At 35.2% G+C, this 27,925-nt stretch overlaps 1 protein-coding gene and 1 non-coding gene across 2 annotated transcripts; one reads left to right on the forward strand and one right to left on the reverse strand.

Annotated features, from left to right (window-relative positions):
• Nucleotides 1–440: 440 nt before the first annotated feature.
• On the reverse strand, nt 441–512 carry Trnad-auc (transfer RNA aspartic acid (anticodon AUC)). The gene has a single exon. It is a non-coding gene; the product is annotated as a tRNA-Asp (tRNA).
• A 1,909-nt stretch (nt 513–2,421) lies between these two features.
• Nucleotides 2,422–27,846, forward strand: LOC140051118 (potassium channel subfamily K member 9-like). The gene is made up of 2 exons (XM_072096277.1): nt 2,422–2,908; nt 26,770–27,846. The coding sequence occupies exons 1-2, from the start codon at nt 2,626–2,628 to the stop codon at nt 27,603–27,605; spliced, it is 1,119 nt and encodes a 372-aa protein (XP_071952378.1). The 5' UTR covers nt 2,422–2,625; the 3' UTR covers nt 27,606–27,846.
• Nucleotides 27,847–27,925: the final 79 nt, after the last annotated feature.

Genomic DNA, 27,925 nt, shown 5'->3' on the forward strand with positions numbered 1-27,925 from the left:
TGTACAAGGGGAATGGGCTTTCGTGGCCCAGGGCAACGGGTCTGTCGTGCAAAACGTACACGTAAGATATTTCCTCCTTTATCAATCATTAGAACTAATATTTCAGCAAATACATCATTGTTCTGGTTCTAGTACGTTAAGTGTCCATAGAATTTTAATTACTCGGGTTTAGAATAGGCCTACTGAAATTTAATTTTTCCTTAGTACCAATATATATATATATATATATATATCCATCCAAAGGCAAATTACTGAAAAAAATGACAATGCTGTGGGTATCAGTGGCTGGATCTCAATGGAGATACAAAAATAAAAAGCGAAAAGCTAAATCAAAACGATAAAGTAAACAGCCAGAAAAGTTAGCATATATATATATATATATATATATTTTTTAATTTAAAACGATAAAGATGAGGAAATCTGTGAGAATGAGAAAAAGTCGCCCCAACCGAGACTCGAACTCGGACCGCCTGCTTGATATGCAGATGTCCTAACCATTAGACCACTGGGGCTTTCATGGTATTGTTCGAACTCGATTGGATAACGACTCTTTAACATTCTCGGCGTGGTACGGCGGAACAGCACTAGTCCTCAGTTGTACGCACGCGCAACAGAGATCAAAATGATAAGTCCTCAATAAAATTTCAGTATATCACCGGGCGGTTTAGAATTAATGTTCTTTGCCTCTTGTGTTTATATATATAAAAGTATCTCTTCGGAGATCCCGCCTCGTGAATAAAAATTCTGAAAGATGAGGACGTATCAATTTGTCGTTATCCAATCGAGTTCGAACAATACCATGGTTAGGACATCTGCATATCAAGCAGGCGGTCCGAGTTCGAGTCTCGGTTGGGGCGACTTTTTCTCATTCTCACAGATTTCCTCATCTTTATCGTTTCAAAATAATTAATTAAATTTCAGTATATCACCGGGCGGTTTAGAATTAATGTTCTTTGCCTCTTCTTTGCAGCACTTGCCAGCTTTATACTATGACGTTATCCAAATTCCTTCACTTGCAGGGCTAGTATTGCCCGAAAGCTCTGCTAACTTTTCTGGCTGTTTAATTTATCGTTTTGATTTAGCTTTTCGCTTTTTATTTTTGTATCTCCATTGAGATCCAGCCACTGATACCCACAGCATTGTCATTTTTTTCAGTAATTTGCCTTTGGATTTATATATATATATATATATATTTGATCTCTGGTGCGCGTGCAACTGAGGACTAGTGCTGTTCCGCCGTATATTGTTGGCGGAATTTTAATTGAAGAAACCATTTAATCGGTTTTATTGGGTTAAACTGTCTGACGTCATCAGTCAACTGTTTATGTGAAATTGAAATTTTGGCAAATTGTATAAAATGTTGCAAAAATCTCTAATTCTGCAAAGGTTGGAATGAAGATAAATCATAGTTGTAAGGAGGCTTCAAACTTAGCTTTACAGAGACGGTTTGGCAAGAGCTTATAAGCCAAATGAATGACAAAGATTTCACAGATGGAATGTGCAGTGTGCTTTTTTTCTTTTGCAGTTTCTTCATCTTTGTCGTTAATTTTACTTAGAAGATATAGACCGGAGAGGTTGTAAAAGAAGAAAAGTGAATTTTAGTCTGGAAATGATCAATCACGCATTAACTACTCTTTCATGTTTTATTATATTAGCTGAAATATTTTATATCCAAATGTAAGTGTACGATGCGTGTATTTTCATATTCATTTATTTTCTTCAAATATTATATTTTGCGTGTGTAATGGGTTAACATTCATTTTAAATGTTAGGCCTATGCTTGATTTCCATGCACGAATATCGCACGCGAGCAGACATTCTGTGAATGATCTTATTTTCCTATATTTTAGGTTAAAATATTATCATATAATAGGCTAGTTTAGCTATTGAGATATATTTAGCAATCTTGTATAGATATGGTGTAGGATATCATAATTGTTTAAATAGCAATTGACATTATTGCATAACTCATTTATTCAAAATAATTTAAATTTCCATTTTTTTTTTTCATTTACAATTGTAAATTTATTTACGTCAATTGTCATCATTTTCTACATGCAATTAACTTGTTCTCAGTTCACCGCAAGGCATTGACAAATAATAGTTTCAACACCAATTGTGACCATTTAGGCCCAATCCCGAAGACGCCAACAAAAGGCATGTCTGCCTCCCTCGTATGGTTTCCTCGCGTGTTGATCAAACGAATTTGCTTTTGCAATTTAATAATAAGCTGCTTTATTGTGCGAAGTAACAATGCAATATCGAACATCTTGAATATAATACGTTTAGTGTAGATATACCGGTACTAGCAAAATGATGATTTTGTGCGATAAGCGACATCCGCATTATTTACACTACTTTTTAGGATTGCCGTATAATTGAGCTGATTTGCATAAGAAATACGCATGCGCTGTTGTTCGTTCGTCCTTTCTCTGCTTGGGCATTGTACGGCAGTCGTTCAGTTGCATAGTGATAATTGCTTCATATAGATCAGTGAATCGGATTTTCATAGATAAGGATTTTTATCATGATGGATATGTTACCCCGGTTTGACCAATCCAATGGAAAATAGTATACGTGTTTAGCTAGAGTGTTCAACATGCTGCTGGTGGGCAGACCAGAAAAATGAAAAAGCAAAATTTCAGGACGCTTTTTTTGATTATCGCTACGTTCATGTATTTACTATTTGGTGCCGCCGTCTTCGACGCTTTGGAAGCTAAGACCGAGGAAAAGAATAAAGACAGTTTGATTGCAAAGGAATCAGAAATTCAAGAAATATATAATATAAGTGATGAGCACATGAAGGAGTTGAATATGACAATCTTGCAGTTGAAGCCTCATAAGGCTGGAGTGCAATGGAAATTTGCTGGATCTTTTTATTTCTGTATGACAGTTATTACAACAATAGGTAAGTCACCATAAGACGGTCGAGTATTGCATTGGATTTGGCACTTGATACTTGATCCAATAGGCTAATTAGTCCTACTGAAATAGCAACAATAGCGGATTTATTTTAGTTCTATTCAAACACATAGACGTATATGGGCCTAGAATGCAACAGCTATTCCTCTACTACACTACATTAATGTATTATTTTAATATGAGACAATGTAGGCTATACGTTTAAATATGCATATTAATAAATAATATCAAATTGGATCAGCCAATAGAATATCATAATTAATACAATGTCAACGACATTCTACCCGTACATTTTCTTAAACATACACTTTGACAGTTATCCATAATATTATAGTCATTTATTCACCACTACGTCGTAAAGACATAATAAATCAAATAGGTTTGTAATCATGGTCCAAAAGACGTATCCATTAGCTGTGCTGGCTCATATAATAAGAACTTGATAAAGGGTGTGGGAGTGGGAAGGGGGGGGGGGAAGGGTGGGGTGCATAGTGATAGTTCAGACATCAGTACTCCTTGAAAACTACTATAGGTTTTAAGGCGGACAATAATATCGTGGTGACATGTCTTAGGCCATTATTTTGTCCTTTTTATCACTTACTGATACTGTAGATGGTAGGCCTACAGTACAACCGAAATATGTATTGTACATTTAGTTTACTCACAGAAAGACCATAGTTCACTTAGGGTTCAGCATTATGTATTAGAAATGTTAGACCCACGTACAATTATAATGTCACAGCGGCTAGCTTAATTATATGTGTATTACAGATTCTGTGTCTTATGCCTTGATACAGTAACTTTAATTAAAGTAGGTTATGCGAGAAATGCTCGAGGTATCTTAGTCATATTTGGAGACAAATTAACTAATTAGCTGCACTTATTATCTCGTTTTAGTGCCTTCTCAATTTCCGTGTGAACGTAAGCTAATAACCTGGATTAATACCATTCATATCATTACTTATTACCGTATTTGGACATTACATCAATATTACGATATTGTCGTAAATGGAGAACTGTTATTGAGACAAGAAACGCGTTTATCTCATGTTATTGAGCCAAAAAACGCGTTTATCTCATAAAATAGGAGGAGCAGTAGTGATATTTATTATTGTAATATATTATGTTACTCAGTGTCTGAGTTAATATAATACAATATTTATACTACATTTAATAGGAGGTTTTTGAATTTGTATTGATATGCAATAAAATAGTTGTAGGCCTATAAAATCACCCGATTCTCAGTGTATTCTCCTCAAAGACAATTTATCCAGTTTTCATATTATTTTAAGATATCTAAATTTTATTTTCCCATACTGCTTTGCAGGGTGAATATTATCTATGTGTAGCAGGCCTATAACAGAATTATACCGGGATGTGTATATATGTAAATTTATCAGTTTAAAGTATTCTTCGAAAGGCCATTTAAATACAAGTTTATTCTTCCCTGTATCATCTACTATGGAATCCTATGTTATAGTAAATTAATAAATATATAAAGCCAAAACATATATAAAATAAATACAACAAATTCTCTCCTCTTTTACTCTATACCATTCTAATTGTTAAATGTTGTTTTTCTTGGAATGTTTTGTACCTTTTTGCTGTAGGTAATCCACTGTTGTTAAATTGAAAGGCAGAAACAATATACACGTAAATACATATTATTTAGTCTAGTATGATATATTGATATAGTACACGTTGTATTATAATGTCGAGCGTCTCTTGGGATCCATTTTCCACGTTCTTCCACGACTCATCTATTTAATAACATTCACAATTTTCATTGATGTTTACAATTAATATTACGCTGCCAGTGACGGTAGATTGATATCTTCGAACAAGTAATTCACTCTTGGGTAGATAATACCATAGTTGCCATGGATTTACGCTCTAACCGTGTCCTGATATAATTAAAATCGTCTACTAAAATTCGCTCATTTCGTAATACCGAATGGAGAATGCATTTAAACTGTAGTTTAACATATGATTGCCGACGACAGAACGTAACCCATGAAATTATTATTAATCCGAGTGAATGAAAAATGTGTTTTTCGGAATAATTGTTATGGTAACATGGCAGTATGTAATTTTGATTATTTTTACATTAGTACTACAGTATTTTGAATTTTATATCATTGAATAGAGATATTGATAGCAGGGTTGTGGTGATGACTATTAATGAATTTAGTGGCTTAGTCTGATTTGATCAAAACAGAACAAATGTCGAACGTCCACTGAATATTGTGTAGTTTTTTTTTCAACTGTATACTTGAGACTCTTTAGGCCTACATTTTAATACTAGGCTACATGATATTACAATGTACAATAACTAACATATGGTAAAATTAGAAATACAAATATTCAATATAATTAATATAGCAATATGATATTCCATTTTAATTATTATGTAAGACTGTTATTATTTAATAATATATAACAGATACTGTCACGTCATATGAATACATTGGCCAATGATATAGGTCTGAGATTGTACCGTATTAAAAACAGATCCGCATTTTTAATAAGGCCAATATTTTATTCTGAACATCTGGAATATTTATTGTACGGTGGTATATTCTGCATATATTTGCATTAAATATTATTAATCTCATGAGTTTGACAATTATACATTGGTTTGCTGGTACTCTCATGGTTATTTATTATTTAAACTAGGCCTATACACTTGTTAATATTAAGCATGGGGATGCGTTTGTTTGGCCACGGTATTCTGAATGACTTGGCGTTCATTGTTAATGGCTTGTCGAAAACCACCAGGGAGAGGATATAATTGTTGCGAAGGTGAGAGTATCATCGTGTTCCAGCTGTCGAGAGCGAGACAAACGTGCAATTTACAGCCACTGCTGTTGATGAACATGTATCGAAAATATCACAAAAACATGCAAATGTAGTGTATCTTGAAAGCTAGTACAGTAATAAGCGTTAAACATTCACAAACAAGGGCGTGTGGCACAGTGTGTTTGACGCTGGATTACCGATCGTGAGGAGGTCGTGGTTCGAATCCAACACTCGCCGCATTACTTGTATATATCCTTAGGCAAGGCACTTTACTTACATTTTCCTCTCCCCACCAAGGTGTATAACAGTAGATCAAGACACAACTTAGCGCTGTTACTAGCTGCATTATGGGAGTATGTTTCCATACGTGTTTGATCCAAAAAATGACCGGGGTTATAATTCAATGTAAAGCGCCCTTGGGCATGATTACTCATGAAAAGGGCGCTATAAATGTGATATTATAATATTATATCTATACGTTGCATAACGCGAACGAGAACCCCTCTTTTGGGACATGCCCCCTTATTAAAGGACACTCCCGAAAGTAAATGTTTACCAGCAGCAGTATGAACCCATCATCAGGGTAAACCGCTATCAAGAGAGACTCTATTAATTTAGTCCCGAAGGTTCCCCCTTATAGGTCGGGTTTTACTGTGTATCACGCACATTATTTATGTATCGCGTTTTACGCGTTTCGACAAGCGTTAAACGAGTGTAAACATAACATGACGAAGATTCCAGTTTAAATCACCGACAAATACATACTATTAACAGCATATAGACGATTAAGTAAGGCTATTATATCCATGATGTATACACAACGGTGAGAGGCTGTGCTGTTGTTTTCTATGCTAAAACCTGCTTTTGTTTACTTTAGTCATGGTACAGGAGGATTGCGTTAACGACTTCTTTGTGTTTGATCATTATAGAGTAAAACGCTTTACGAGTTTGACTAATTTTGTTCGATGGATTCGCTTACCAACACATTAATAGCTGCTGCTATGTTGCAATAAGACATATTCGATGCAAATTAGTATTTTACACGAGCACTCAATATGAATTGTTTATTTTAATGTATATCGAGTCATATTGATAAATTGTGACAACGAAATAATGTTGTAATATATTAAGAATTGAAATAAAGAATGAATACACGCTTCGATGAGTTTTGCTTAGTAAAAGTAGTAGGTACGTATTAATCCAGACTATTACAAATGTGTAGAATCCTTCACACAGCTTCTGAAAACAATGTAAGCCGTTACATTTTGTAGTATAAAGCTTTACACAAAAGCGTAGGAGTGTCAATAATATGCTTTTCTGCGGGGCATCATTTTCAGTATCCATTCTGAGTACTGTTGAACATCCTATTACTATCCTAACACATGGTCTCTGGATGACCTTTGTCCCCTGCGGGGACGTCGGAGGTCAGCGTAATTGGTTGCTTAGCAGCCGAAACGACTGCTATCAAATATGTAAATGATGACGTAAGCAAATGATGACGATTTCGTCATAATTTAAATGATATTGGTAAATGATTATCCTTATTGCCTATAGATCTGTAACTTATCAATATGAACTCTTAAGGTTGGTTTCCATGAGCATGGGATTGGTAAAATTAGTTTGTGTTGTTGTGCATGCGTATTGTATTCATTATAGTGGAAACCAAACGTTATACTCATTATCTCACGTAATGTAGAAAATGTTGAGTTTATGCGACTTTAAAAGAATGCGTTGAAAGAGTGATGACGAAAGGTAATATGTTGACATGTTTCTAGAACCTTTAAAATAAATTTAAGTATGGGAACTTGGTTTTCCTAAGCGCCGATATATTTACCTCAAAGTCTTCAAAACTGTGCTCTTGCCTTCAAATTAATTGTATCTTTTTGTAGCGTCAATGACAAAATACCCATTATTAAACAGTTCATCTATTATCAAAATTGAATAAACCTGATTAAACATACCGCGATGAAGTGTGTGAAAACGTATAGTACAATATATAGAAATAGGCCCACAATTCGTTAGAAATCAATACTCTGTGATTAATTAGTGCTTAATGCTTGAGCGAACCATACCAGACAAACACGTTTAAGTTCACGAATAATAAATGGTTAAAAATAACCATAACATTATTATTAGACGCATATTTACACGGACACGAAACACTATCGCCAGCAACGTGCTTGCTCAACACGTTTATCTTTACGCATGTATATGTGTACTTCTTATTCCCTAAAAGCGAGTACAAGCGAGAATTTCACGAAAACGTACGTATCAACGTAACGTAACGGTAAAGCTTGGTTCCCACTAGAACGCAACGCAAGGACGTAACGCAATGTCTGATTTGACCAATCACAAGCGATGGATTATTCGAACAGTGGCTTGTCATTGGTCAACTCGCTTGCGTATGTAGCCAAAGTATCGTCTTTTTACATTTCCTTCTCGTATCAACCCAAAAGACCATGGAATATTATATATTATTATAATATCAATGTGTTCAATTTATACGAAGCTAATCAGTTATAGTTCAAGGGAGGAGTGAAATTACACTTTTCACTCTTTCCATAGTGTAGGCCTAATATTTTTACACAAATAATTGAACAAAAAATCATGTGATTCCCTAAAGCAAGTGACTAACATACTCCCATGACATGAGGTATACAAACGCATTGTAATATTATATACACATAGGCCAAAATGAGTTTATACAATTCACATGTTTCAATGACATGGAGTACGGTACGTTAAATAAATGCATTGTAGGCCTGCCTAATAATGCTACTAACTATTTTAAAAGTAAATTGTAATTTTTATATACACAATGTGTTATATAATTTTTAATGTCAGCTGCCGAATTAATATTTTTCAAAAACATAATTGAGGCAATATTTTATGAATTGTAATTGAATCAAACTAAGAATGTGCTGGCCCTATTAGGCCTAATTCACGGCCATTCATGCTAAATATAACCGGCACGTCACCTCGAAACATGTCGTGCCTATAACAAGTTAACAGAGAGACCTTTTCGAACGCTATAGGCCTAAATGGGTTTGTTGTTACAATAATGTATATAATGTAATACTATTTTAAATGTAAATTGAAAGTTTCTTTATTTATCAAAATGTGTTATATAATTTCAATATCCTAAATGGCTTGATGAATGAAAAAGCCCTAGTTTGACAAAAAATGTGTGATGCGCCCAAATATATGGTAGTGATATGACATCATCATGTCCACATGGGCACATCACATTTGTTTGCCACAAAGTTTGATAGTGTAGACAGTGCTTAATAGTCACCTGCCGAATTTATATTTTTCATAAACATAATTGAGACAATAGTTTATAAATTGTAATTAAATCAAACGACTGAAATTGTGCTAGGTCTATTGATTCACGGCCATTCATGCTAAATATAACTGATGGTCATTCGGCACGTCACCTCGAAACATGTCGTACATAAATAAAAGACCTATATGGAACTATAATTACTTTGGAATTGCCCCGTGCACGTGCCGTGTGTAGAGACGTCATCATAACCTGTTCGGCGTGTCAACTATCAAAAGTCTCGCGATGGTTTGTAACCCAACACGAAGTCTGATGGTTCTAAATAGGGCATAACGCAAGAAATTCCAGTCTCTCCACGTGCCGTGTCATAATAATGGTCTGATTTTGTGCGTGCAAACGTGACGTAATTACGCGTTTCACATGGGTGGGTAGTCACGTTAAACATGAACTTTATGTACAAAATGCAAAATGGCTTGTACGCTGTGCTGCACATAAACGCATACACATTTCTAATCTTGAATTCATTCATAAATGAATGTGTAACTAAGCATTGTCTTTATACTGTAAAACTTTATGTGACAAAAACATGTGACGTGTCCATATATTGACAAGATGATATCATATCACTACCATATCTGGGTATATCACCACCGTATTTAGGCATATCGCCCTTTTTTGTCAAACTAGTTTGATAGTGTAGACAGAGCTTTTCGTTCAGAAAGTGCGACGGACACTTCAACATTCTAAACGCGTATACAACGTCGTATGGTACAGGAGGAAACATGTCAATCTTTCACGGTGTAGGCCCACAGTAGAGGAAATCTATATAATCGCGTGTGCTCATGAACACGTCATCATAGCGTTTAAGCGTGGTTCCCACTTGCGACGCAACGTAACGCAACCTACGCAACGTAAACAAATGCCCTTCCAATAATGTTGTTTGCCCCCGCCTGCGTGAAATCAAACCTGCGATGTTTGCAGCACTGTTGCGTCGTCGGTTCTCACTTCTTGTGATAACGCAATACAGCCCTTTGCGTCAATACGTCGTTGCGTTGCGTTCTAGTGGGAACCACGCTTTAGGCTACCCACCCGAAACGTCAATTTCGCTTGAAAGATTGTATTTCTCCCATTATATTATGTGCTAATATAATTTCGCATTTTCATAATGCATCTGTTTCCATCTTCTAAGATGTCATAATAACTTTCTTCTTCAAGCTGTATGAGTCGTGAAGGTCATTGCAATTTTAATCATTTTTTCAGCGAGTGTATCGAGCTACTATTTATGTTCATGACACAGACGATTACAGTCGCTCAAGCTGATAATCTAGACATGGTGATAATTAATATTGAACAGGATGATGGCCACGCAGTATTTATGTATGACGTGTACGTGTATTTTATTGCATAATACACGTATGCGCATGGAACCAAATGTCTATATCTACGTGTTTGCGTCGGTTGCATTGCGTCGATAGAGGGAACCAAGCTTTACGATGCTAAACCGTATAACCAAATATTTTATTTGAAAATCATCCATCAACTCTCAAGCTTGGTTCCCACTAGAATGTAACGCAAGGACGTAAACGCAACGCAAGTGAATTGACCAATCACAAGCGATGGCTTATTCGCTTGTGATTGCTAACTGTCTATAACTTCGCTTGTCATTGGTTAAAACGCTTGCGTTGCGTTTACGTCCTTGCGTTACGTTCAAGTGGGAACCAAGCATTAAGCTTGGTTCCCCCTAGAGACGCAAAACAAGGACGTAACGCAACGTAAGTGAGTTGACCAATGCCTCAGATTGTAAGTGTAATAACACGCGGATACTCGAGTGTATATTTCGAGTGAAATTCGAGGAATATTATTCTCAAGTAGGCTCTATAGAACAAACAAGTAATGTGAACTCTTATTGAAATGATACGCTTCATGACTTATTTCCTTTTACTATGGCACCAGTGTTCGTTACATTAGTTATTATAATAACTATATAGTGTTTGTGTTTCGCCTTGGGCAAAAGCAGCATTAGCAATAATTGATTGGTATGGCATTCTAATTTCAATCGGAAATATATTTGCAATGACAATAGACAATGAATGGACATAGCAAAAGACCAACAGCATATAGCCGAGATAGTTGGATACGAACTTTGACATGTGTATAGTATGGAAAGCCAAACCCGTCAAAAAATACATAATACATACCGTCCACCAATAATTCATTCGTACAAAATTCAAACCATCCAATCTGATGAGTTTATTCATAAACAAATTATTATTATTATTATTATTATTATTAACTAAATACAAACTCGTCACCACGAAATTATGTTTTGTAAACATTGTCTTTAATTTTAATTTATCAGTTGGCTTTCGATTTGCGATGACCCGAGACCATGGAGGTATGCCCGAGACCATGACGACATTGCCTTGCTAGGCCCTCGTGTTTATTATATCGGTGGGATCCGCATACTGAGTCGAGGATTCGGGTTGGAAAAGCACGCCGCCGGTTTCGATTGAATAAAATATATAAATTTGTAGTAACTATTTAATTGGAAGATATCTTGTCGGTGATGAAACAAGATAATGGCGCGCGTCGTGAAACACCACGTTTGAACAAACACGCTATGCTACACCGATTAATATGCACTCCACATGCATAAAAATGTCAATAATGTTTCTTGCACTCACTTAAAAGTATAATTACACCGAAGCCAACACCAATAAGCGTTAATAGATAAATTAGTAATGCGATTAGATGTATGGCTTTATGGGAATTTGCATTCGTCATTACGTATACAAGGGGCTTCATGCTAATAAATGATGATGTAATCATGAACGTTTGATTGATTGGTCAGTTTGATATTATGTTTAGACGAACTGTTACGCGCTGGTTTTGTGTTCTTGTCATAAGTGACGAATTAGCCTAGATAAGACTAATAATGTCGTGGTATATTGTTCTCAATAAATTTATAAGCCTATTATAATCCTGATGAAAATAGTTATTGCATTTGATAGCCTGATCTCCTTTCCTTTCCCGCCCAGAACCAAGTCTGTAAAGACCAACTCAGACAGCGTCAGACGACAGGGCCCGACGTACGATCGAGTTGTCTCGTCGGGAGAAAATTAAACTTGTTTTTAAAAATGTTTAAAGTTCTCCCGACGACCGATTCTATCGCAAGACGACTCGTCTCGTTGGGATTTAACTCAGACAGCACCGACGAGTCAAGACGTTTCTTCGAGCCTCGTCGAACAATGCTGTCTCAGTTGCCTTTACCATGCAAGGCTAGTTAAACTTTGGTGAATTACCTAAACTTGCAACACAACTTTTTCGTCGAACGTCGACGCCCGACAGCGGTATGTTGAACAATTAATTATTTGTGAAACATAATCAATGGATTGAAACATCAATGACATAGAATAGTGATCGCTTAATTCTGCTGATAGATGAGATAGCGTCAACATTAATGTTAACACATCTGCGCATGCTCTATGTTTACGTGGGTTTTACATTTATTTCGGGCGCCAGTGCCGAATTAATTATTAAGTACAGTCTCTTGAATATGATTTCATTACAATATTAATATTGTATTCCTATTTATAAATATTCTGAGGACAAGGACAACTATGATGATGACTGCATATATCTTTGTTTTAAGGTGCTGAATCACCATTATAATCATCATCATTATCATCATCATCATCATCGTTATCGTCGTGATAGTTGTAGTCATCATCGTAATCATCATCACCATCATCGTCATCATCATCGTCGTCATCATCATCATCACCATCATCATCATCATCATCATCATCATCGTCATCATCATCATTATTATCATTATCATCATCATCATTATCATTATCATTATCATCATCATCATCATCATCATTATTATCATTATCATCATAATTATAATCATCATAATTATAATCATCATAATCATTCTAATCATCATAATCATCATCATCATCATCATAATAATAATAATAATAATCATCATCATCATCATCATCATCATAATCATAATAATAATAATAATAATAATAATAATAATAATCATCATCATCATCATCATAATCATCATCATCGTTATCATCATCGTCATTATCATCATTTGATTCATATCAAACCCTACCTACACACCATACGGTAATAATGCCGCCCACTTTGGTCTGTTTCAAAACGCATTTCCCACACATTCCAAACCTGTCACCAGTTATTTAATAGGCCTACAACATTATTTAATTTTCGTGATTATTTTTGACATTTTTCATAATTTATTTTAGAGGTTAATTGAATGTGCTTATAGAGGACTAAACACGAGGATAGTGCTAACATTTTAATGCATCGAATATTGCCATTTCGTTAATTCTTGGATTACTTCGTGAAATTATTGTGCTAATGTCAAATGTTTTCATTTAACGTGGGAGTAATGGAGAAAAGAATGTGTTACCTTAATATATATTAGGACAGGCTATCGACGCCAAAATAATTAGTAAACAACTTTACACACTACTGTGTTTGTTAATAAAGCTTGGTTCCCACTAGCGACGCAATGTAACGCAATCTACGTAACGTAAGCAAATGCCCTTCTAATAATTGTGTTTTCCCCCGCCTGCGTGAAATCAAACCTGCGATGTTTGCAGCATTGTTGCGTCGTCGGTTTCCACTCGTGATTACGCAATACTGCACTTTGCGTGGATACGTCGCTGCGTTGCGTTCTAATGGGAACCACGCTTTAGGTTCTACGCTGCATTTTGACTTCAGCTTGGTTCCCATTAGCGACGCAACGTAACGCAATCTATGCAACGTATGGAAATGCCCTTCTAATAATTGTGTTTTTCCCCCTGCCTGCGTGAAATCAAACCTGCGATGTTTGCAGCATTGTTGCGTCGTCGGTTCCCACTTGTGATTACGCAATTTAATACAGCAATTTGCGTCAATACGTCGTAGCGTTGCGTTATGTTGCGTCGGTATACTACTTGCTTAACACCGTTCCGCCGACTCTTCCACCTCAGCCGCTCTGTCTATTTGTACTGTGAAGTTTCTCCAAAGTATTGTCAGCGGCTATGTTCCTTTTTGTCTGAAGGTCCGTTGCAGTTTGGAATGTTGTTGGTAAAGTGTGGTAGTTGGTTTCCCTCTGATTTTAATCTTAGTTACTGAAGTATAAGTCGACTGCTATATTTAGGTGTTTGTTTATTTTTTCCAGGGAAGACTGATTTTTCTTTAATATGTCCAAATAATACTCATCTAGCTTGTAACACATCTAATGATATCGGTTTTGCGTTGCATCTTTTGTCAAGGTTTTGGTTTGAGATTGGGGGTAATATTGGTAAAAGATAAATACTTTGGCACACATGGCGTTTCATACTTATAACAAAACGTAGGCCTACTTATTATTAATAATATACATTAGTATATAATAACTACAAACTTGGGGCAAGTCAGGAGAAAAAAAACCTAGGCCCCTACTGTTTCGCTGACCTCCTTCCATAATAATACCCAATCCAAAGCATAACGTAACACCCTCATATGCCATAAAATATGCTGCAACTCAACAGCATCGTACATTATGATCAGTTTGTGATTAAATTAAACGGAAGACGATTTGTCTTTCTGTTAGTAAGTTGAGATATTGTGTTGTGTATCATTGTATTTATATGTTATGCACGCAGTCCGACAGAAGAAACGTTATCAATTAACAAAATTGCTTCTGACTTAAACATGCTTTTGCATTTTTTTTGGCAATTTTTTTAGACGACAGGTCGATATCAACTGTCCTCAATTATGCAGGGTAATGATGCTTATTGATGGATTCTTATTACAAAACCTTACTGGAATATTATTTAACGCGTACATAAGAAAAATAGAATATGTTGGAATAATTAGTGGCACATAAAGGTGCTTTCACTCTCGTATAATTTAATTTTAACCAAAACTGTAATACTATTTGTCCGCGTTTGCGTGTCATATGTATTATGAACAGATAGATAAAGATGCATTCAGTCTCGTATAATGTAACAAAACTCCTGTAATACTATTTGTCCGCGTTTGCGTGTCATATTTATTATAAATAATGTATTCTCAGTACTGTAAATACTTAAATGGAGGTGAAGAGTGGATGTGCTGGTGGGGGGGGGGGGATTTGATCCATTAAGTTTAAACTCAATAATTCACCTAAATATATGCATTCAGTCTCGAATCATTTACTTTAATCAAAACTGTAATGTTATTTGTCCGCGTTTGCGTGTCATATTTATTATAAATAATGTAGTAGTAATGTATAGTGTAATTACTTGAATGGGGGTGGAGAGGGGGACCCATTAAGTATAAACTACATAATTCATTGAATCATGCTTTACGCAAACTCACAATGACGACGAAGAGATTCCAAAATACATGCTATAGCATAATAAATTTTGCAATAAGCCACTCCCTGTTTGTTATGTCACTCTTCGCATAGACTTCAATTATTTGAACGACGTTATTTATGGGGGTTATAGCTTGACAGTTCTTAAATATTTAAAGAAATTTACAATCTTGTAATATGCCATTGTAATTTAAAACGGCGAGTATAAATTCCGGGTGAACTTCATTCAAGAAAATATATACCATGAAATCGTAAATCTACTTTAAATGTATTAAATTGACGTAAAATGTGATAGTGTTATGTTTTGGTTATTCTACAGAATTATCACGAACTCAGTTTACTTGTTAATGGAATGAAAGATGATAGCATTTTTCCGCATTTAAGATACAGAAATGTTAACAACAAATTATTATTATTTTGAACATTTAATTATGCAGGTATATGACACGAAGAAACGCGCGCGTAGGCCTACATTCTCGTAAGCATGTGAACGGTCGCCTGATCATCAATACATAAATGCGCGCGTACGTTTTTATCATCCTTTGAACGCGCGCATACGTTTTTATCATTCTTTGGACGCACGCGTACGTTTTCATCATCCTTTGAACGCGCGCATGCGTTTTCATCATCCTTTGAAAGCAAGCGTACCTATTCATCAGCCTTTAAACGCGCGCGTATATTTTCATAAACATTCAAACGGTCGCGTATAATTGTGTTTCTTATTGTCTCCAGATTGTTCGTATGCTTTTGAGTGAACTACATTATTAGATTACATTTGAATGTTACGTGATAAATTACTATATAGTTTTAGTTCGTTGTGAATATTCGCATGATGAATTTGTAAGAGTAATTTACCAAATCGGTCATTACTACTGGGCTTATTAAGCGAGAATTCAAGATTTTTAAGCTAACATCTTTAGCAACAGAAATATATATTAAGAAGATGTTTCATGTACCGTGAAATGTCTTCTAATATCTTTATTAGAGCTGTCAGAATGGTACAATGCCCCCGGGTAGGTTGCGAGTATAAATGTGTGTGGGATTCGCTTTTACGATTACAGCCTAGCCTAATGGAGGATGAATGTCATTTCTTATTCGTCGTATACATTTTGCCTTGCTCTCTTTAACGTTTCATAAGCCGTGGGTCATTTGAATGCAAACCTTTATCCTTGTAATAAACTAGTTTTGTAGTCAGACATTGCTCAAAATGTATGGCGCCATTTTTACAGAAAACAGGAAAAGGCGCGGAATTTTATTTGCACACATACTGCAGATATACAGACAAATCCTCTATATTTTTCGTCTTAGTTATAGGCTACTCTTGAAGAGTATTTGCTCGAGCATACTGTGGAATTATACGCTTTATTCGTAACCTATGGGTTACAATAGTGTATTTTCTGAATTCTACTCTTCTACATATATTTCGACGTACAAGTATAAGCCTACGGACTTTTTTTTTCAAAGACGAATGTACGCTGTTTTGTAATGCCTCTCAAAAATTTTAGTATAATATGTGCTACAACCAGGAGCTTTATTTCCCATCCATCAGGCCCGTCGCAACTTAACGTTTTGTCAACATGAACGAATTGTTGAAACGGTACGTCCGGTGCATTAAAATGCCTTATGTGATATTCTTTCTCGTTCATCTTTCTTAAGACCTGCGCATCAGTTTGTGCATGATACATCTCAAAAGACATTCTGATGCTCCGCGCGTATTAAGCTGTTACTGCCTGCTCAGAACATTACTGAATCATTTGCAGTCGCATTTGTGATTATTAATTAATATCTTGACTGTCAGTGACACCTACGCGTAAAATTACTGATAGTATGCACATTGAGGACCTGCATATACACATTTAACACGTCTTACTATAGACTTGCCCCAAGTCTGTAGTTTTATTGTCTTACGTTCGAGGTGGATTATATCTAGTTTCGACGTTGACGTTTATCTTCTTCTCATGTCTGAACTTCTGTTCAAGGTTTTCTTTACCTCGGATACGATGATTGAGTTACATATTAATACGTTGAGTTTTTCTTTGCTTTATTTGAGTTATTGTTTACGTTGTGGTGTTTTCTTACATTGTTTGAGTTTTCTTTACATGGTGTGGTTGTCTGAATCACTCTTTACGGCGTCTGATTTTGTCTTTATGTGTTTGAGTTTTGTTTACGTGTTTGATGTTGCCTTTACGTGTGTGAGTTTTTGTTTACGTGTTTTATGTTGCCTTTACGTGTTTGAGTTTTTGTTTACGTGTTTGATGTTGCCTTTACGTGAGTCAGTTTTTGTTTACGTGTTTGATGTTGCGTTTACGTGTGTGAGTTTTAGGTTCTTTTTACGCTGTTTGAGTTTTTCTTTACGTCTTTTGAGGGTTTTCTTTACATGTTTGAGGTTGTCTTAACATGTTTGAGGTTGTTTTTACCTGTTTGAGGTTGTTTTACGTTCTTCGAGTTTTTCTTCACGTAAATTAAGTTTTTCTAGACGTTATTTTAGTTTTTTACGTCGTTCGACTTGTTGTTATAACGTTTGAGTTTGTCTGTACGTTGTTTGAGTTTGTATTACGTTGTTTGAGTTTGTATTACGTTGTTTGAGTTTGTATTACGTTGTTTGAGTTTTTATTACCTTGTTTGAGTTTGTATTACGTTGTTTGAGTTTGTCTGTACGTTGTTTGAGTTTGTATTACGTTGTTTGAGTTTGTATTACGTTGTTTGAGTTTGTCTGTACGTTGTTTGAGTTTGCATTACGTTGTTTGAGTTTGTATTACGTTGTTTGAGTTTGTATTACGTTGTTTGAGTTTGTATTACGTTGTTTGAGTTTGTATTACGTTGTTTGAGTTTGTATTACGTTGTTTGGGTTTGTATTACGTTGTTTGAGTTTGTATTACGTTGTTTGAGTTTGTATTACGTTGTTTGAGTTTGTATTACGTTTTTAGGGTTTAACTTATTATGTTTTCCACATTTTACGTCGTGGAGTTGTCTTCTTCAACTGGGTTGTCTTAAGCGTAATGTAATAACATAATATGTCTGATTTATCATGTCATCTAAGAAAACACTCAGATGTGAGATAAAGTAGGCCTACATTGGCGGGACTTAAAATATATACATTGAGACATTGGTTGTTTTGTAACACTTCTATGGTTTTTTTGTCTCTAAAATATGTAATACATTCGCGGAATAACTCCATTCCAAATAAATGGAATGATAGAGAATGTTTGAGTAAATGCAACATACTGTAGATATGCTTGCATTTACGGTGCTACTGTACTTTCGCACCACTACTCTCGAGCTTACCCAATTTAAAAACATTCACCCACTGCGCGGCGGTGATGGTGAGTGACCATGAAGTTTTATGGCCAGGTTTAGGTGCGAAACAGCAGTAGAATGTTAATATGTAATCATGACTAAACAGTTATCACTTTATTCAAACATCATCGATCAAAGACACAAGCTAATTATTACGAAGAATATATCATGTAAAATATGTTCAGCATCTTCGACATTTCAAATTTTACTCTGACCTGACTAGAGAAGAACCCCAGTGACATTTTTACAGGGTGACGTCAAGCATATCAGTTATTACAATTTTCCCTTTTCTCGAGGTTTAACATTTTAGTTTTGTATTAATTTCTGCTGATCCAACAGAATCCTATGTATAGATTGTGGTAACGGTTTTCCCGTAGTGATAATTACCGCGACGTCGACACACCTGCTTATTTCAAATGCAATTGGGATTATTATGATGCATAACGTTACACAATTTGAATATTTATATTTGTGTATTAGAGCTCTCTATGAAAGCAAGCATTTTTTCATTTAATTTCATTTATTTTGTCTCCATAAAATACAATATAAAAACGTGGACAAACAAAAAAACTACACACGAAATCAGGCAGAGACATTAAAAATGGCATAGGCCTATAAATACTAAAAACAAATAAATAAACATTTTGGTTTTGTTAATTTTTTGTTTTTATAAATTTGCATTATTTTTTTAAAACATATTGTTGTTCGTTTAAAATTTTGACTGTGAATGTGTTACAATATTTAATTATTTAATTTTATATATATTTTTATTTATTGTTTGTGTTGAAATATATACTTATTGTAAGTATAACAATTTATCCAATTAGGACCTGGACGGAGTTAAATTTTGTATTCAAGACAGGACCGCAATGCAAACAGGTTTTCTTTTACCTGATTGTGTAATCTTGTATAAAGATGTTGTTAAATAAATGGATTGTTATCCATGCCCTTGTAATTACCTAGAGTTTTACTTCAAGTTTTATCCCAACCGCAATATATTTCGGTAAACTACCGGTACTACTTAAGTTGTCTTTATTTATACATCTCCGCTTCCCTGTTCTGGCATTTACAGTTTCAAAATCCACGGTATAAAATGCACATTCGCATTTGCAATGTTTTGCTATGCAATTATGCGCGCACATTATACTGTAGAACATCATGGAATGCTAGTTTCTAGATCACACCCCCGTAAAGACTAAAACGTTAACAACAGGCGAAATTTACATAAACTATTAATATTATATATATATATATATAATATAAACAAATCAGGCAAAGAACATGTACTGAAACACAGCTATAACCAATGAGCCAAAATAGTCGACTTTTGTTGTTGTTGCGAGTACATAAAATTTAATAGTGTTTTTTGGCTGGTATTGATAATTAAAGAAACAATGCGATGCAACTTTCTATCATGTCGACAGGAAGAGGCACGCGCGTTTAAATGATGATGAAAATGATACCACTTATTGTACGCGGGCGTAAACAAAATGATGAAAATTTATTAATGTTAAAAATGCGCATTTCAAACGATGATGGAAAAACACACACGGGGCGCGTTTACCGTACCTAAAGAGAGCAAACAATATCGGCAAGGGTTCGAGGCAAACTTGCTCCTATATTTCTGTTGGTGGAACAAGTTTTCTCGTAAAAGGACTATAAACCGTAGGTCCAGAGTGTACACAGTTTACCGGTGTGCACTTTTAAAGAACCCAGTTCATTATTTGAGACGAGTGGGGGGTTACCCCGGTGATCTTGAACTGGTTCACATATAGCTCCTGTTTCATGGTGATTACCACCTATACTGTTGATAGAACAGTGAATGATTTACTATTGGCCGGTAATCCTTGTCCACATGTGCCTAAAGAAACCGTAAAACTAAAACCGTATAAATAAAGAAAATAATAATATTAAATAATACTATGTTATTTTAGAAATCCCCTCCCAATCTCTGAGAGAGGCCCTGCGAAATATGATATATCTTTTCTTCTTTAGGCAAGTACAGAGTGCATGCCCGTAAAAATAAGTAAAACATTAACTATCAGTGTAGATTAAGAAGACATACATTGATATCAGTCTACCGGATCCAATGATAGATCTGCTGTACCTAATAGATTGGCAGCTCTCGTCTGTTAATATGAATTTTAATTTTCATATATCGTTTGAATGAATTCAGTAATTGATTTTGACATATATACATAATATATAAACATCATGTGTCAGCCTGCTTGCTCGGCCGAAAAAAAGACTAATTTTGTGTATTGATAATTGCGTACGCTAGATATGTTGAGAATGATTGGTCGCTTCATGATACCACGTGATTCCCGGAATTGATTCATTCAATGTTGCATTGAATGACAATGGTTAATCTTCCTGCTATGTTAATGACACAAAATTACTAATTGCAATGTGTATGCAGTTTCTATATATAAATGCTTATTGTTAAATGTATATGAAACGCCAATCGCGTTTAAATAAGTATTACATTATCTTTAGACTTGTTTATACGTATAGTTTTAAAAGTTAGTATTATGACACAGCGTACGTTAAGCTATTGCGGTGGTGGCAAGGAGGGGGGGGGGGGGTGTTTTGGGGGAAATTCATGGATTTAGCTTAATAAGTTTACGTACGGTGTGCGAGATTTTTGTGGGTGGATGCTTTATGAAAATGAATTGGAAACGAGGGGGACCTCCAAACTCCTGAGTGTAAGCACAATTAATATATCAACATGATATGTTTATAACCATTGACGTATTGTTTTAACAAAGCGACTGGCCTATATAACAAACAATCAACAAGCAGACCTTAGTACGCGGTATTTAATAATACTTATGTACTGTAGTGTGAATCTACGACTGTACAATTTGATTAAATCGAGAACGTAGGCCTAGAGTTTGTTTATTACAGCTTACCAGCAGCCCGTACACATTTTCACCGTAGCAGAATGTTAAATATGTAATCATGGATAAACAAGTTAACACTTTATTCAAACATCATCGATCAAAGACACAAGCTAATGATCACGAAGAATATATATCATGTAAAATATGTTCAGACATTTTGTGTTTCGTTGTGTTCGTAGCGTATGGTTGATTTTGTATTCACTAGGCGTTATTTATTTTGTTTATATATTAAAGTCATTTAATTGTACTATTGAATGGTACTAATAGTAACGCCAAGATTGTTTGAAACATGAAGATGTTTGTGATACGCGATTAGCAGATAACACCGAAATCAATATGTGAGTGTGTCGTGTAATGCTGCTCCGCTCCGCCGTCAAAATCTATGTGCCGGCTGTTTTCCATGGCCTAACCCTCTGACATTCAATTCAAGATGGACTCATAAACGTTGATTATTTTTTCCAAAATTCTATATGATGATTATATTCATATATTTGAATAATATTATTAATAGTGGAGAATGTGAACTGATAATAAGTAATCTAATATTAATGTTTTGTGATATTGATTGGAGTAGGCCTATTTGCCGAACATTAGGGTGCCTATGTTTTGTATGAAATAATCACTATCGAGCGTCTTAAATAAATTAAAGTTAACTTTTTGTTGGTTAGTTTCTTGTTCAAAGACTTAATACGCGTATTAATCACTAAATTATTAATCACTAAATAATAAGTTTTAGTTAAAGATGTATTGTCCCCCTGAAAAAATATGTTTTAAAAATATCTTTGTTGAATATGTCATGCCATGAATAATGTCACGTAATAGTTATTCACTTTGACCAAAAGCTGGATTGAAAAATTGTAATTTAAATTGTCTCTCAGACAATGATTTTTGGTTCAAATTAACCGGTTTTTTTTTTCTTATAAGTGAAATAATAATTTTTTTTTTTACAGAAGTGAATAAGTGATTCTATTAATCTTCATTTTTAATGTTTTTGGGGGACAATACATCTATTAAGAGAAAAAAAATAAATGTCACAACCTCGGTTCACCTCATTCAAACAAGACATTAACCCGGATGGTCGTAGCATGGGAGTTGTGGTGTGACAACTGCTAGTAATATTTCATGTTTTGAACTTTAAAAAAACCGCGAAATGACGTCATAGCATCCGCATACCATGTTATACGTCGTCCGTCAAATAGAACATATAGAGGTTAACACGAGTTCAGATTCAACTAGGAAATATTTTTGATATTTATAAGTCTAATTTACATTGTGTTGTGTTTTGTTTAGTTATCCTATTCGTTGATTGTATATTATTAAGCGGTATTCAATTATATTTTCTATCAGTTTAGTTTGAAAAAAAACCGCGAAATGATGTCAGAATTGATTTTAATGAGTAGGAGAGCATCCGCATACAGCGTTTTACCTCGTCCTTTAAATAGGACATATAGAGGTTAACACGAGTTCAGATTTAGTCTAATTTACGTTGTGATGTGTTTTGTTTAGTTGTCCTATTCGTTAATTGTATATTGTTATGCGGTATTCATTTATACCTTCAGTTAGGATTGGTTTTTAGACGCTTGGCGTCAATATGTTATGAATTTCACTGCGGATGTTAACCCCGTGGTGTAGGCCTATTCATTTATCATACATTAAACATTTCATAGAAATGATAAAACTTTCTAGTGTGACAGATCTGCGGCATGCTGGTCTAAATATAAAAAGCTTTGTACCACATACTTTGTTGTTGTAGGGTATATTAAAATTCGCAGTACTTGCTAATGTATTCCGTCTACACTGTGTGTACAACGTATGATATATGGCTCTTTATCATTTTAGAAGTTAAAAACACCACGATAAAATATTAATATTTCCTGAAAATTGATCAGTCACTTTCATTAACAGAAAACACAATTTTACGACGAACTCATAGCTTATTTATATTCGTGTGACGCAGGTTTGCACGTAATGTCACGTGTTGTAGCTGGTAATCGCATATAATATACAAATCACCAAAGTGTATATTTTGTAAATTAAAAAACAGCAAAGTGTTTACAGGCTCATTATACATGTATGTGTCACCTGCTGTTTTAAAATTAATAATGTGGCCTTGTGTGGAAGATGTTTCGTTTGAACAAAATGGTCGCTTACGTTTTCATTTTATTTCATAGTAACATTTATTTCCTTCATAATATACAACTTAATAAATAATATAATATAAAATTCATAACGAGAAGAACGATAGTTAAAACAATACATTTTTTTTCTCATTATTATTACCCACGACACCTATTCCCCCCCCCCCCCCGCCCCACACACACACTCCCTCCCAACCCGCTTGCTACAGTGCAAAGACATGGACATATGCCATCATGTTAATGTATTGTTCATGGGTTTGGTAATTTTCGTCAAGTCGGACCCAGTTTAGTTGATTCTGTAGCATAAATATTATGCGTATTTGGGTGCATGGTTGTGGCGACAAAAATTAATTCTTGTATTGTCCGTTAAGCTCTGTCTACACTCACATTTTGTGTGACAAAAATATTTAATGTGCCCATATATGGACATGATGATGTCATATCACTACCATATTAAAGCATATCACTACCATATTTGGGCCTATCACACGCTGTATTAATATGTTTTTTGTTTGTACAAGACTCTATTATATTGAATAGTTTTTAAAATAATATAACACTGACTGATTGACTTGTTTAGAGTGAACTCTGACCTCTTTCACTCACCAACATTAAAAAGCCCTTTTAAATAAGTTATTGTTAATTATTTTACTTAATTAGTGCAACAGCTGTATCGATCTCATTATTGTGTGTGCTGCAGACGTTTTATGACTCCTGACTCGTTGATTATATAGGCTATAAGAAACAATCTAGAATTCACTATTTCATCACAACATTATTTTATAATCCAAAATATGAAAATTAGATTCAATATAATTTTCAATTTTTCATAAACATCTTATCTTATCTCATCTTTATATTAAAATTATATTATATTAATTTGCGGTTAGACAGCAGGTTGCATTTATATAAATGTAGGCCTAATGTAAGGTGGAAATATATTAGAATGGTTATGTTATAGTTTCATATTAACTTTCATCGTCATAATCATCCCTAATAGTTACGTCATTATCACATGTAACATAATTTATGATCACCATTCATATCATTAAACATCATACTCACTTACAACGTCATTATCATTCCTATCATCTTTATTTTATTTTTACCCACATCCAACAGCGAAAATTCGCCAATTATAGGATTCCTAAAAAATATTTAGATAAAAATATATACATAAAAACACAGAAAAATACAATAGGAAACATACACAAAATGGAAACATTAAATAGCTTTAAGAACTGTAGGTCTAAAAATGTCCAAACTGTCAAAACAAAATATCGATAGTCTTATGTTTAATAGAAATGTTCTATCATTTAAAAAAAGGGATGGGGGGTGGGGGACACTCATCCCGAAATGTATTAATTTCGTATCGTATATCACACATAAATCGCGTCGTCAAGCTTGGTTCCCACGCAGCGCAAGGAACGCAATGTAAGTGATTTGACCAATAAGCGATGGATTATTCGAACAGTGGCTTGTCATTGATTAACTCGCTTGCGTTGCGCGTACGTCCTTGCGTTGCGTCTCTAGTGTAGGTCTCACGCTTTAGGCCTACATTCTGCATGCACGCCCAAAAGGCACTCTCTCTTCTCCGACGGCGTATCGAGCGTTTCTTAATCGACAAATCACCTAAGATCCATCAAACCGAATTAGAAATGATGGCAGTTATAATCTCTTTGCATAATTATAAACAGCAAAACGCTACTAGCATATTTGACAGTTAAACCAAATCGATGACTGCATTATCTATTACTAATACTTTGCCATAGCCGCTGCTAGAATGCTGATTGCCAAACGATATACTTGGCTATGCGAAGATGTTTGATTAAGCTATCAGAGTTTGCCTTGCACAAAATAATACAATTAATAGACCTCTTGTGCAATGAAACAGCGTTTCGGCATTAGTGAGTCCCCTATCTTCAATCTCATGAACTTTTATAGATTTTCGCGCCGCTATTTTAGGCAGTTATATTCAAAAGAACAGAAGCATTAGGAAACAGTTACTATGCGGTAGCTCATAGGTTACTACGGCTGAACAAAATGGAAACTCAGACTGGGTTTGCGCAAACCTAAAAGTACATCTGATTAGTTGCATACATTAATTTGTTTAAGACAAGAAAAGCATTTTGGTGCACACATTGCTAACCGAAATATAACCTCGGATATTTTTATGGCCGACTTCTGTCGTAATCGTCAATGTCAATTAGTCTTACATTTATCTGAATGATTATTAAGCCAGAATTGTTTAAAGCACCTTTGGCGGGTCCTATCATTGACCAAGGGCTTCTCTCGTCCAGTGCACACCTTAACCAGAGGGGAGGCATAAGTCAATACGTCAGAGGCTGGTACTATATGCAGGGGCTACCATAGGGGTCAGCAGTGCTGATTTCAAATGCCCAATGATACCCCAGCTACATACAGCATCTATCCAAGCTCTAACCGGGCCCAACGTTGTTTAACGTCGGTGATCTGACGAGAACTGGTGTTTCAACGTGCTAAGGCCGTATTTATTCTCAGATAAGACAAAACATATATACATGCAATATATAATATTCCGGAAGATCAATGCAACGTAGAGATCAAGTGTTTGTTTTGTAATTACCTAATATCAGTCATGTTCGATTTCGTCGTTTGACCAATCCTATTAAATTTGAGTTTAATTGATGTTTTTTTGTCACAGCAATGACGTCAGTGACAGTATGACACTAACGGTTCACTAAATTAACACGAGAGTACAAAGACCATGTCATTGATATTTCAGTGTGAACGCACGTGTATACTCTTCTTTATGCTTAAGATTGGTTCCCACTACTAGAGGACGCAACGCAAGAACGTAATGCAACGCAAAGTTATTTGACCAATTTCAAGTGATTGATTATTCCAACAGTCGCGTGTGATTGGTTAACTCACTTGCGATGCGTCTACGTCCTTGCGTTACGTCCTAGTGGGAACCAAGCTTTACTGATGATATCAGAACAATCAATAATTTATATTATTACTGTTTTAAATTACATGCTTTATGATTTAAATTTGATCATGTTTCATTTTTATTCGCAGGATACGGACATTCAGCACCTCGAACGACATTGGGAAAGTTATTTTGTATGCTTTACGCACTCTGTGGAATTCCTTTGAACTTGGTCATGTTTCAGAGTGTTGGAGAGCGTCTCAATGTGTTCATGGCGTTTGTTGTCAAACGGATAAAACGACTACTTGGCTTTCACATTGACGATGTATCCCATACAGAGCTTGTAATGCTCGGCGGATTCATGAGTATACTGGCAACCTTCCTTGGAGCGTTAGCATTTGCGAATTTTGAAAATTGGCCCTTTGTAGACGCGTATTACTATGTGTTTATTACGCTAACCACAGTAGGATTCGGCGATTACGTAGCCCTTCAGAAAGAAAATGCCTTACAGGAAAAACCTAGTTACGTTGCTTTCAGTATTTTGTACATTCTCATTGCTCTTGTGATTGTAGCGTCTGTGATGAATTTACTAGTTTTGCGTTTGTTGACGTTAAATACAGAGGATGAACGCCGGGAACAAGAGGAGAATCAGTTACAGCAAAGAAACCATAGCTATGAAATGAACCATCTACATGATAATGACTTAGAAAGAACTTTCGTCGATTGCAATTCACATAGGAATAATTTTAACAGGACAGTATATAGTACTGAGAAGGATTTCCGGTCCTTCTGCACATGCTCTTGCCTAAAGAAGTCTTCACACAATACACGAACTACTGGCAATTGTGTCAAATATCTTCACCAAAATGCCATACCTAACTCACTCCCGTTACGTCATTCTGAGTACAACCATTTCAATGACGACGATGAGATGCTCGTGCAATTTCGTGAGTCGGGAAGATCATCGAATCGAGCGTCTATTTAACCGTGTATGCATAGGAGACATTCTACTTGGCTATTTACCCGAATGGAACGTTCAAGATCTTGAGAGTATCTCTTACTCATTTTGGATATAGATTTGAATTAATATCCACTGATTATTATGTTAATAGCATCAATTGGTATTTTTGTAGGTCTTTCATACATTTTTCTATCGCTAGCATGTCGCAATCCAGTTAAAAATGAAGAAACGGTAATGATAGATGCTGAGTGAATGTGTGATAGAGTCGGGTGGGGGGGGGGGGGGGTGGTGAGTATGAATTGCAATTTAACAGGTTATTTGTACGTATTTGGTGTGAATTTTGT

This window comes from Antedon mediterranea, chromosome 1 (assembly GCF_964355755.1).
Source record: "Antedon mediterranea chromosome 1, ecAntMedi1.1, whole genome shotgun sequence".
Taxonomy (NCBI): domain Eukaryota; kingdom Metazoa; phylum Echinodermata; class Crinoidea; order Comatulida; family Antedonidae; genus Antedon; species Antedon mediterranea.